We start from the raw sequence: 12,385 nt of genomic DNA, 5'->3' as shown, positions 1-12,385 counted from the left end.
AACTTTTGAAGACATTAGAATGGAGATTTTAATATGCTTTAATTAGATCACTTTATCTTAGTATTCAATATTTTTAAAAAATATATATTCATTCACAAAACAATACGTAATAAATTTTTCCATTGAATTATTTTAAATGTTTGTATAAAATAAAAGGAAAACAATTGCTTATAACATTTAATATTCAACAAAACCAAAAAAAAATCACTCATAGAATCACATTCATTGTTTATTACAATTCCACCACTTGATCTTGACTGGGATAGTTTGGTAAAGTCAAATTATATTTCTCAATAATCCCAGGAGGTAAGAATCTCCCACCGAGATAGTGCTTAGCACTTTGTAATATTTCAGGTTTAGCACATAATTTAGGCGCAGATAGAGAAATAAGTAAATCAGGTTTTAGAGAGTCATCTGATTCTGGACCATTCTCTACATTCCAACCACTAGGTATATCAACACTGAAAAAAATTACAATGTTTTTTTTATTTAAAGTGCCATTACATACTAGATATTAGAATAGATATATATATATAAATGTAGTTGGCCTAGCAAAAAAAAAGGAAACAAGTTGTAAAAAGCATACAAGCCTTTTGGCATGTAAGAAATCTTTTGGTGTCTTTCTTAAAGCCCTTTGAACAGTACCCAAGCCCTAAGTCTAACCCAAAGCCAAGGGGTAAAATTCACTATGTTTTCTAAAATATACATGTCATAATCATATATAACTAATTGGTTTTTGTTTATAATTTCCATAAATTTCTGTTATACCTGCATACTGGCAATCCTGAAGTAATTAGGGCATCTAAAGCAGGTTTTAATGCTTCTCTGACCGGTGGCTTGAAACTGAAGCCAAAAAGTGCATCTACTAATACATTATAATTATTTTCCAAGTTTCCTGGTGGTGGTAAATTATTAATAAGGTCTACTCCAAATTTTTCACACTGTTTAAGAAGGTTTTCATATAAAGGATTAGGAGTGCGCTTTGGATAATATATATCTACTTTGTAGCCAAATAAAATCATATGTCGGGCAGCCACTAGACCATCTCCTCCGTTGTTACCAGGCCCACAGATAACTAATGCCGATTTATGCCTGAAATATTTTTTAAAAACCATTATTAAAATTTAGGAAATATATATTCATAATGTTTCAAAAATTTCGTGATGCATGGTGGGGAATGTAGTATCTTAACAGTAGGATCCCTTTACCTACTCTACCATATGCAGGATGCAACCAGTGTAAAGTAAAAATAAGAAAATAATTCTTACGAAGAGGGTGGATATACTTTCGCCACAGCTGTTGCTACACTTAAGCCAGCTAATTCCATTAACTGATCAACACTAAATTTATATTCATTAAAGAGATCTTGATCCAAGGCAATTGCATTACTTTGAGATAAATAATTCATTTTGTTGCTTAATTTATTTCCTTGATTTCCACTGTAAGCCATTACACCTCCACTGTAGAGGTTAGCAATTCTTAACTAGAAATAATAACGATTAATGTATAAGTTTATTTCATGATGCTTGGAGAGGAATATAAGTAACTTTATATTTTTACAAACCACTATAGCACTGCTTATCAGTCTCTGAAACAACATTTATAAAAATAAAGAATAAAGGACTATCAATATAATATTATATTGTAGTGTACCAATAATTGATTGACATTTTAAACAATTTTAAGTAGTAAATAATTTAAACAATTTTAAATACTATATAATTAATAATGATTAAGGAACATATACTATTTGTAAACACCAAAATTATAGGAAGCTTACACACTATATGTTGTCTACGGCCACTCTATAAGGCCGAATACAAAGGATAAGGTAAATTTTTGTAATGTCATCATTTGATACCTTATCTAAAATTTTTTAAATATCTTTATTATATTCCTATAAATATTATTTTTAAATTATAAAAAAAAAATATTATTAGTTATATATTTAGATGCCATATATGTATGGCATTTTATCTTGTTGTTTTATGTTCCATTTTTATAAATTACCTACCTGGTTCATAATGAATTATTTGAATATGAGAAAATATATAGTGAGTTCGATCCCCACTCGAGGAAGTTAAGTATTTATTTAAATTTATATTTTCGTTCTTCGCTCTGGTGTCGAAGCAAAGCGCGGCGTTGAGTTCCGCCACTCAACACGCAATGCCTTTACAATTTGGCGGAAAGTGGGAAACGAAGTGTCTTAACACTAGGTTCCCACTGTCTACTCAGCTGTGTATGGGATACTGGCAAAGCTGTGAAAATATGTTACGGCTACATGCGAAATACAGTGGAATGAAGCAGATAATAAAAACAAAATTGATGACCGGTTCCTTTTTCCATCATTCCGCTTTTACTCATTTTTGATAGTTATTTTTACTTAGCAATTTTGCTAGTGAATTTTAAAATTTCAGGTTTAACTATATAATTTGTTGTTTACTTTATAGTTTTCTTCATAACATTCAGAAATATCAACACAATAAGTGTTCGATTACTGATATAAATGTAATTTTTCTTTTTGTTTTTTGTTCGTTTATATGGATGGGAATAATATTAATTAATTATCTATTTCTAATCTGTATCATCTACATTTTTATTAATATTTTTGACTTTACAACAATGACAGTTGACATTGATGGCTTAGTCAACTGTGACATCCGTCACAAAAATGGCTGCGCTTAGAGTGTTTAGTCGTAATATACCGTATTTACGACAACAATTTTCAGCTTTACTGGGGAACACATCACCATCTGTCAAGTTTATATGTGTTGTAGTGATTATAGGATACATTTTATCGTTTTCTGAAGATGTTGTGGACGTTCTTAGTGTTACGCCAGGATTTTTGTTGCCACCTTCTTTTCAGCTATGGTCCACTTTCACATTCTGGTTTCTCGAAATACATTTGTGGGAGGTGATTATTGACATAGTGACGGTTGGATTATGTGGAAAATTAATAGAGCCCCTGTGGGGCCAAATGGAGATGATGAAGTTCTTCTTTCTCACCAATATCGGAGTAGCATTTTTGACAACTTTCTACTATTTGATTATCTATTCATGGACTCAAGATACTTCATTGCTATTCGATATACATGTACATGGTCTCGCCGGTTATCTGGCAGCTGTATGTGTTGCAGTGAAACAGATAATGCCTGATCACCTTCTGATAAAAACTCCATTAGGTATGTTTTTTTCAAGTAATTTGTTTTTATATAAATAAATGTTTTAATTTTTGATAAAGCATGAGGAAGATGAATGAATCTAATAAAACCTAGTGTTATGATGAAATGATATGACTATTCCACTATTTGCCTAATTTTAACACAGCACAATTAGTGTTCAGTGATGTAACATAATTCCTGCTATATCCTGCTTACCGTGAAGTAAATAAAGGATTAATATTTTCAAAAGATTAATTATTGAGATATTTTGGTTCCCACTTTCTGCTCAATTTTTGAGACATAATATGTATCAACTCAATACCATCCTTTGTGTTGTTACAAAATTGAGGAAACAAAATAATATGTTCCTCCAAAATGTAATATTTTATTTCTTCATTGTGAAAATTGAACCCACAACTGTTGTGCTTACAGTCAGACTGATGCTGCTTGTAATTTAAATATACATACCGCACATTATTTAAATATATTCATCTACCAAGTCAGAATTAAAGACATGGATATTAAATCCAGTCAGCTACTGTCCTACTACATAACAATAGCCTTAATTATAGGAATCATGAACATTTAATTACTATTTTCAGGTAAACTCACCAACCGATCTTTGCCATTGTTAATTCTAATAGCAGCAATAATATTGTGGGCTGTGAGTGCATTAGAGGGCACATATCCTTGCATGTGGGGCAGCGGGACCCTACTTTCATGGATATATCTAAGATTTTGGCAACGCCACAGCAGTGGCTCTAGAGGAGATATGGCTGATAATTTTAGTTTTGATAAGTGAGTGAAATTTTTTTTTAGCTTCATATTTTTTTACATATATTCATCACACATATATTAGAGGGAACCAGTGCTACGACACTCTGTTCTAATGTTCAATGCCGATTTGTGGAATGGTAAGAGTGAAGGAATCATTCGAACAATAAGAGCTCTAACTATTTATACACAAAATAATAATGACAACTAGTGAAATTAATTAGAAATAAATTTCAAAAAATTTATTAGAAATTAATTTCACTTACTTGAAATAATTTCTGTGACAATGTAAACTAGCTTAATAAATTTATTATTATAGTAAGTTAGCATGTCACTATTATTAGTATAAATTTTAGCTATACTTCATGATATGAGGAAAAATTGGGTTTATTATTATTACTATGTGTTCGAGTTGTAAGTAAATGAAGTGTATTATTTTTTATTTGCCCTCGTCACTTGCCATTGTAGAATGGGATGGTGATTGACTGTAGTTGTGGTCGTAGTGAGTTCAAAACCGGCTTGGTGACATAAATTGTTTTCATTTTCCCACTAGGTAGACAAAGTGGTTTTAGGTTTCATCACTAATAAATCAAGAATAAATTTAGAGATGTGTGAGGAACAGTGTCTTCACAATAGGTACTCTGTCTACTCTACTATATGTATATATGTGACATCATTTTTTTATTTCGTTAATTTAATATTCATCTCTGGGTCATCATCAGAATTTCAGAGTTGTATATAAATGTATAATTAGAATTATTTGTATAAATAATATACATAATAAAAATATGCTTCATAATATAACTACTTTCTATACTTATATAGAAGTATTAACTGCCTAATAGTAAAAATTACAGAATTCACAATTTCATCCCTCTTTTATTACATAATTTCTTAATTTCTTAATTTCTATTTCCATTTCCATTTCCATTTAGTTTCTTTCCAACGGTACTCCAGCCAGTGGTGCGAGGTATATTAGGTCCTATACACAAATGTTGTATACGAATAGGCATTTGTTCTCCGAGTCCAAGACGCGTTCACCTCGCGTTGAGTCCACGTGGTGTAACTATATCCATGCCTGGTGTTGAACCACAGGATATGGAAAGGAGACGGTAAGATTGAAATTGTTGTACTTATATGTTATTGTACATTACGGTCCCAGAGGCTGTCCAGAGGAAATGGAAATAATTTATTCCCTTGAGAGGAAATCAAACCCACAACCTTTGCGTCTACAGTTACACAATGTGCCTCTGCAGTACTTACTACGCGGTCTTTAATAATATAGTAGTAAAAAGTTTAGTAAAATGTTCATGCAATGATTCAATAGCGCGAAGTCTATTTGATAAAAAAAAATATTTACAATTACATACATACACATAAGTGTACATTACACCCTAAAAAAACATGCACATTTATATTTCAGTCAAATCGCACTAAAAGCGTTAAGTGAGAGATTATCCAAGACATCAGAACAAACACGTCAAAAGAATTTATCAACAAAAGTGAACATGGAGACAGTAAGGAAGGTGCAATCATCACATGTCATACCCCAGTTTCCGACCGAAACTGAGAATCAAACCCCTGTCCCTGAAGCGACGCTAGTCGATATAGCCACTGAGCCCGTACCACCTACTACTAAAACGTCATGATTGTAAATTATATGTTATCAGTATAGGAGTCTTAGATATTTGAGTGGATAATTTAGTATTTGAGTCAAACTTGAACTGTTATTTGATTATATGTGGGTTCAATGGGAGTGGTTATGGTGTTTTTAGAGAATTTATTAAGAAAAGTTTCGACAGTTGAGCAGTTCATTTATTTGAGTATTAATTTTAAGATAGCGTGGTGGCAATCTGTAAATCTTTGTAAAAGCAAACAATTTAATAGTTAAAATTATTTAAGTTTTGAGAAAACAACTGTATATGAATTTCTGCCAAAATTTCCTTCTTTTATATATTAAAAGAATACGTAATACGTAGTACCTAAATAACTGAGCTCGGCATTTTTTTTTACATTGTTTTTGTTTAGAAATTATTTTTAGATATAAATTACATATTGATGAAATATGATAAATATTTTCCAGTCTTACCGACATAATAATTAAAAAAATGAGCTGTTTGTTTAAATAAAAAAGGGCAAATAATAATCAGACCTCGAGACATCTGGACTCCTACACGGGGTCTCCGGGGTTCGAGACCGTCCCATTTCCTACCTGAGCTAGATAAACAGACATTTACGTTCGTATTCTTATTATATTGTTATAGTTCATAATCTTATTTTACCAACGCTTAAATATGAAATCTAGCTAGACAGATTTATTGCTCCTGAAACCCTGCATACTAAATTTAATGACAATTGTTGGAATCCTTTCTGAGATTCAGATTATAAATATAAGAATTTATTGTTTAAAGGTATTAAATAATCTTCCGAATAACATTAAATAACTGTTCATTAGACAATTAAGACATTCTGAATTAATATATAAGCAGTGGAAGTTCTCTAAAAAATTGCATTGACATTATTCACACGTTAGTATAGAAGAAATTAATACTACAGATTTATTTTTTTAATAATATCATATCTTCAAGTAAAGTTTAAACAATGTATGACATATTGGAATATTAGTCAATGGAAAATTTTCCCCTAAACGCTAAATTCAGGAAAAGTAGGACTAGACAATTAAAAAGGTTAGACTATAGTCCAAGTACAATCCAAGGACTAAAATGAATTATGAATATGAAACATTAGGATATAGTCCAAGTAAGAAAGAAAAGTCATGACAACATGAGCAATTGTTATTGTGTATATCATTATTTATATCAAACATTTTATTTTTAGGAACTTTATTTTATAATTTTGTTCACGGCGATTTTAAGTTTCACACTGTATCCTGCATATAAAAGAGTAGGCAGAGAGAATCTATCATGCACTCTCCACGCAGCACCCAAGTTTCATCACATTGGATATCAAGAAGCAGAGCCCAAGGTCTCGCTTTGTCTTGTTACTAGAACAGAGATGAAAATAATTCAATAGCCGGAGTGGGAATCGGACCTACAATCGTCGCGTGTAAACACGTTCCACACGCTGTGGCGATATTAAAACTTTAACTATTTAGTTCTGTTGTATAAAATCAATTGTTTTTAAAAATATTTTAGAAAACAAATCCAAAACCTAAGTGATAATTATCATTTTACTATCAAAGATTCCTATACTATTATTATATTATAATAAAATAAATTATTAATATTAATGTTTTTTTCATTATAATTGAAAAGTATGTTTTATATGTTAACAGTGTGAAGGGGACTATTGCATTTGTTGTGGTGGCCGAGTGGCCAATATGTAAATAATAATTATTAATGCATATTTAATAGTTAATAAATAATATCCCGTCATGTTTATTAGTTTTATTTTAAGCCTTATTATTTATAAAATCCTATTATATTTTTTGTTGTTTTTATATTGATTGGCTTAGTTTAATATTAATATATATTGACAGGCAGGGGGATCTTAGGGAGGATTCACATTATGTTGCCAGTCATGGTTTATTCCAGTCGGATCTTGTATTCATTTTTACGTCCAAATTTGAGACGTCAGGGAAACTCAACTTTGTCTAAAATGGAGAAATAATTAATTTCTCCAAGCGGGAATCAAACCCATAGCTATCGTATTTATATATTACATAGTCAGACAGACACCTGTGCCACAATGGCCTACAAAATAGATAAAACTTCGTCACTAAATAAAAAAATATTCAATCATCATTTTGTATTACTTGCCATTTACTATCATTTAAAATTTAACTTAAATATATAAATTAGAGCTGTGAAGAAAAATAAGCATATCAACAGAAATGAGGAACCCATACTAAACAGGAAATAATTAGATACATTTCTTTATTGCACAAATAGTTAACATTTGGAAAATATGTTTTTAAAAGTAACTGATGAAAAAAAATTATGTTCAACAAATAATTTAAATTAATTCTCTGGCAGACAATATAATTAATGTATTTTCAAAATAGGGCCCTTTGTGGCGCAGGGGCACAAGCGTGGGTCTGTAAGTTCAATTCTAACTAGAAATGGGGAATGATATATTAAAATATACAGCTTAAATTATAAAATAAAATCATAATTTAATATACATTTCTTTAATGCTTTAATAGTCATTCTTTTTTGCTTTTGGGTCATGTATGGTCGCTGGCCAGGACTCAGATGCTATTAACACTGAGTGCATTTACATTTGTTTATTTTTTTTGTTTTGATATATATATATTTATGCAATATTATTTATATAATAAGCACATTTCTTATATACAATAACTGTATTTTAATAGGTTAGTAACAATCCTTTTTATATCAGTCTTCACCAGGGGGTTCACAAACATACCGACTGACATACTGATAAATATATGCCATTTATTATGATAAAACAAGTATTTTTTTCACATCACTAATTGTATTTCACTGTCAAAAGTCCGGAGGACTCCAGATGTACTATCTATAGTAGTGGTGAGTGTTAGGCCACTGTTGAACATTAGGTTGGTAGCCATCTGGCCACCGAGTAGTCTCTGGTAGCGGATTCACTGACGCCATAGGCACTGTGGGCATTGGTGACACACCAGCTACGTTGGTTGTCATTGGTGCACCTGGCAAATATGAATATTTGTATTAATACAAATAAGTTATAAATTCCAATGGAGAATAATAAAGGGCAACTCTGAAGTTAGGCTTTCTTTTTAGAAGAAAATTTGTAAGGCGGTGACAATTCGTTGACCGTACTATAGTACAATGAATAAAACCCTCTCATATCAGACAGGTGCATAAGGTGCCGAGTATGGTGCACTTGGGTAGTAAGTTGGAGGTACAGTTAAATGAAGTCAATTAGGCTTAAAATAAAAGCTAAAGCCTAAAGTTATCTGTAGATTATTGTACAGATTTGATTTTAATTACTTTTGATTATATTTTTTTCCATGTCTACATTGCCCAAATGTTAAGAAAACCGAACTTTAGGACAGTCACAACTCATTGACCTTGTTGTAAAAGGTGTTACTAGATACAGTGTGAAACTAGATAGAAAATAACAATAAAACTTTTTTTTTTGTTATTTTACATATTGTGTATACCTGGTGGAGGTGCATAAGTGGGTGCTGAGTACTGTGCACTTGGGTAGTAGGGTGGCGGTACACCCAGCGCGTGGCCGAGCACCACGGGGGCGCCGGGCATGTTGGGCGGCGGCACCGGTTGTGGGGTTTGCTGTAATATGAAGAAACTATATGTTTAAATTAATATTTTATTAGAATTCGTGAAAGAGAAAATCCATTTGGATGGATAGCTAACAATAGCTAAAACCTTATGCTGGCTAAAAAATAAAGCACATCTTTATCCAGGATAATCAGCATAAAGCATGATGACTATACTGCACATAGCAGGGTAGGCAGAGGGAACTTGGCCTTAAGACACTCAGTCCCCAATTAAGACACTTCCGTTCCCCACATTTCACTAATTTCTGAAGGTATTGCATATTATGTGGCAGAACTCAATGCTGTACGTTGTCTTCTTACCACAAAATTAAACCCACAACCTGTCGCACATTTCTGCCCCTGCATCACTACTGGCCTCTAGTAATGTAATGTAATATAATAAAATGTTCTTTAAAATGTTAAAACAACATAAATTATACTGAAGTGCCCATACCTGATAATAATTATAATAGTTATGTGACTCAGCTTGATCATGTATAGGCACTGTTATGAGGTTAGTGCGGGTTCCTCTAGGACGCTCTGTACTGGCATGAGCTATTGAGTGGGATCTAGGATCATTAGTACTTGTAGAAACCTGAAATAAAAAAAAAGTTTAATTATTTTAGAAAAGTTTGTGTAGGAAAAGATTATAAAGCTGAGAAAACATCTGTCAAACAATATCAAATTATCTGGCAGTAGATATAATGTTTACAGGTTAAATATTTATATACTCATATTCAGTTTATGTAAAAATATAAATGACATTGTATTAACTAAAATTATCGGAAATGTAGGTTTTGTGGTACAGCAAGACAATGTCTGACTCTGATGGGATGTGCAAGGGCAGTGCCTTGTCATTCATCCTTACTGTAGAGGATGTTTAAACAATTATTATATCCACATATGGCAAAGTGTAGCATTGGGTTCTGGCAGTATCTTACATGTCCAGAAAATATAGTCGAAATTGGTGAACAGATAATATTAACACTACCAACCAACCAAAGCATGAACATTGTCTGACACAGCCAGTGACTGTAAATCATTTGGCAGAACATAGGAAATGTAGTATCTAAACAATAAGATCCCTTTGTAGCTAAAATAAAACTTACAGATAAGGGCTTCACAATAGCCACGGATGCTGGTGGTGGTTCGGGTTCCTGTTTCTCTGTAGCACCAGAAGATACATGCCTGTGATTGATATGTGCTTGGAGGTCCCTCTGAAATTAAAGAAAATATATAAAAAAATAGTACAATTGTTTTACAGTTTTAAGAAAAATTATAAAAAAATCATGTATGTACAAATAATTAACCTTTTATTTAATTTAAAAAAATATTGGTTTGTTTTAAAATTATAATAATACAAACACAATATTTCCCATTAATAGTATCTAATATACATATACATATACCTGTGATAAATAAGTTCTTCTACATCCAGTGTTTCCATATCTGGTTCCGGAATGAGTACACATAAAGACAGTACCGAGGCCTGTCTGTTCTACTCGTAGGACTTTCTCTCTGCATCTAGGACAATGTGTGTGATCAGCTCGAGCACAGGACAAGCAGAAAACATGCTTACAGGGAATCTGAAAAATTTAAAATTTTATACAAATACTTTATAAAAAATTACAAATAATCAATATATAGCAAATAGCATTTAATTCATTACAAAAAAAATATTTAAGAAACGGAGCAAAGAAATGAAAGTAGTTTTAAAATAATTAAACCCACAATCATTCCAATTACAAACAGTCACAATGTGCAACAACAGCTTAATTTTTTAAAAATCAATAAAATATTATTACCATTCTACCATAAATAAGTATAGGTTTTGAGCAAATATCACAGCAGTATATCATAGGGTTGAGGACTTTTTCTCCAATGAGGGTCGCACGGTGACTCCAGTCTAGTCTCAGCATTGGCTCTGGAGGGCCTCTTTGCAATGTTGTGAATACAGGTGCTTCCAATTGGGAAATATCTGAAGGCACTTCCACTGTAAAACAAAATCAATTTTAAAGGATAAAAATTAAATTCTACCTATATTTATGGTACAAAAGCAATGTTACTAATAGTATTAGTGTTTACTTCTTGTGTAAAATAATTTAGTTTTCAATATAACGCTAAAACCTTACATTTAGGTGGTTCAGTTGGCTCAGCTTCCTCTTTTGTATCCTCGGGCACTGAATCTTCTTGATCTTGAGTGGTTTCCTCTACTGAACATTCCTCTTCGTCAGACGACATCACTTTAGGGACCTTTTTCCCTCTTCCGCGACCCCTGCCTCGACCCCTACCCCGCCCACGGCCACGGCCTCGCCCACGAGTATTTCTCTTCTCACCATTCATTTTAAATTTGTTGTGTGTTTATCGTAGATAATGATTAACAAATAACAAGATACGTTGACAGATTGTCTGTGAAGTTGGCGGTCTATATGGGTGAAAGTAAAGCAAAATGTAAATGAAAAGTTGTGTATTTATAACAATTTGGTGTTATAATAGACGTTTAGAAATTTATACTGAGTTTTGAAGTTGTAAAATGTATTACTTAGTTAACATATTTGCAACTTGTACCACTAGGCGCAAATATTATAAATGACATTTCGCTGCCATTTTGTCTATGTCTATAACAGATTCATAATATTTTATAGGTGTAACTTGTACATAGTATTGTATTATATAGCAAGATATAGCAAGCAAGCAATATATAGCAAGATTATAGTTAAATATATATAGCAAGATTATAGTTAAATTTTCCCGTACTAACCACTAATGCTTAAATTTTTTTTAATTGCTTAAAATCTTAGGAGTTATGTATACCTTATATTATTGTTAGATATATGCACGTCTAAGTTTTATTGAGTTATTGCCATATGAAAATGGGTAAAAAAATATTTATAAGTTTTTAATAATTCTCTGTTATGGGAACGGTGTATATTTATCTAATGACCAATCTGAAATAATTTGACAATTTACCAATTGTTGGCAATAAGAATGACGTGATCGTGTTCCTTCCCTTAAATTATATTGGAAAGGTCATTTTTTCAATCAATAACTTTATTTGTTTAATAATTAATATACTTATGTATCTACTAAATATAAATATTGTATTGTATTTTAGTGAATAGTATTTTTTTTTTACTTTTTTTCTTTTGCACCCATTAAAAATGTCTTAGGAGCATATAATTTCTAAAAACCAAAAAGCATTTTTTGT

At 31.6% G+C, this 12,385-nt stretch overlaps 3 protein-coding genes across 6 annotated transcripts; 1 reads left to right on the top strand and 2 right to left on the bottom strand.

Moving 5' to 3' along the window:
- Positions 1 to 163: 163 nt before the first annotated feature.
- Positions 164 to 2,226, bottom strand: Naxe (NAD(P)HX epimerase). Of its 4 annotated transcripts, none has more exons than XM_085196645.1 (5): positions 2,015 to 2,226; positions 1,565 to 1,588; positions 1,269 to 1,483; positions 769 to 1,092; positions 164 to 461 (listed from the first exon to the last, which is right to left on the bottom strand). In XM_085196645.1, exons 1-5 carry the CDS (start codon positions 2,021 to 2,023, stop codon positions 233 to 235), a joined length of 801 nt encoding a protein of 266 aa, XP_085052771.1. In that variant the 5' UTR covers positions 2,024 to 2,226; the 3' UTR covers positions 164 to 232. The 4 variants fall into 4 exon arrangements, with proteins under 4 accessions (XP_085052771.1, XP_085052773.1, XP_085052772.1 ...); XM_085196647.1 differs by lacking the exon at positions 2,015 to 2,226 and adding an exon at positions 1,781 to 1,869; XM_085196646.1 differs by lacking the exon at positions 1,565 to 1,588 and having other exon boundaries at positions 2,015 to 2,220.
- Positions 2,227 to 2,633: 407 nt separating this feature from the next.
- On the top strand, positions 2,634 to 7,332 carry LOC146532844 (transmembrane protein 115). The gene is made up of 4 exons (XM_085196700.1): positions 2,634 to 3,182; positions 3,764 to 3,959; positions 4,871 to 5,047; positions 5,359 to 7,332. Exons 1-4 carry the CDS (start codon positions 2,672 to 2,674, stop codon positions 5,582 to 5,584), a joined length of 1,110 nt encoding a protein of 369 aa, XP_085052826.1. The 5' UTR covers positions 2,634 to 2,671; the 3' UTR covers positions 5,585 to 7,332.
- Positions 7,333 to 8,069: 737 nt separating this feature from the next.
- Positions 8,070 to 11,804, bottom strand: Hakai (E3 ubiquitin-protein ligase Hakai). The gene is made up of 7 exons (XM_085196701.1): positions 11,310 to 11,804; positions 10,983 to 11,170; positions 10,587 to 10,763; positions 10,287 to 10,394; positions 9,632 to 9,772; positions 9,061 to 9,190; positions 8,070 to 8,583 (listed from the first exon to the last, which is right to left on the bottom strand). Exons 1-7 carry the CDS (start codon positions 11,518 to 11,520, stop codon positions 8,432 to 8,434), a joined length of 1,107 nt encoding a protein of 368 aa, XP_085052827.1. The 5' UTR covers positions 11,521 to 11,804; the 3' UTR covers positions 8,070 to 8,431.
- Between the last annotated feature and the right edge of the window lie 581 nt (positions 11,805 to 12,385).

Source organism: Heliconius melpomene, chromosome 13 (assembly GCF_056956725.1).
Source record: "Heliconius melpomene rosina isolate 202511_hmr_F chromosome 13, ASM5695672v1, whole genome shotgun sequence".
NCBI classification, from domain to species: domain Eukaryota; kingdom Metazoa; phylum Arthropoda; class Insecta; order Lepidoptera; family Nymphalidae; genus Heliconius; species Heliconius melpomene.
The sequence above is the reverse complement of the archived record's forward strand: the minus strand, read 5'-3'. Positions and strand labels throughout refer to the sequence as shown.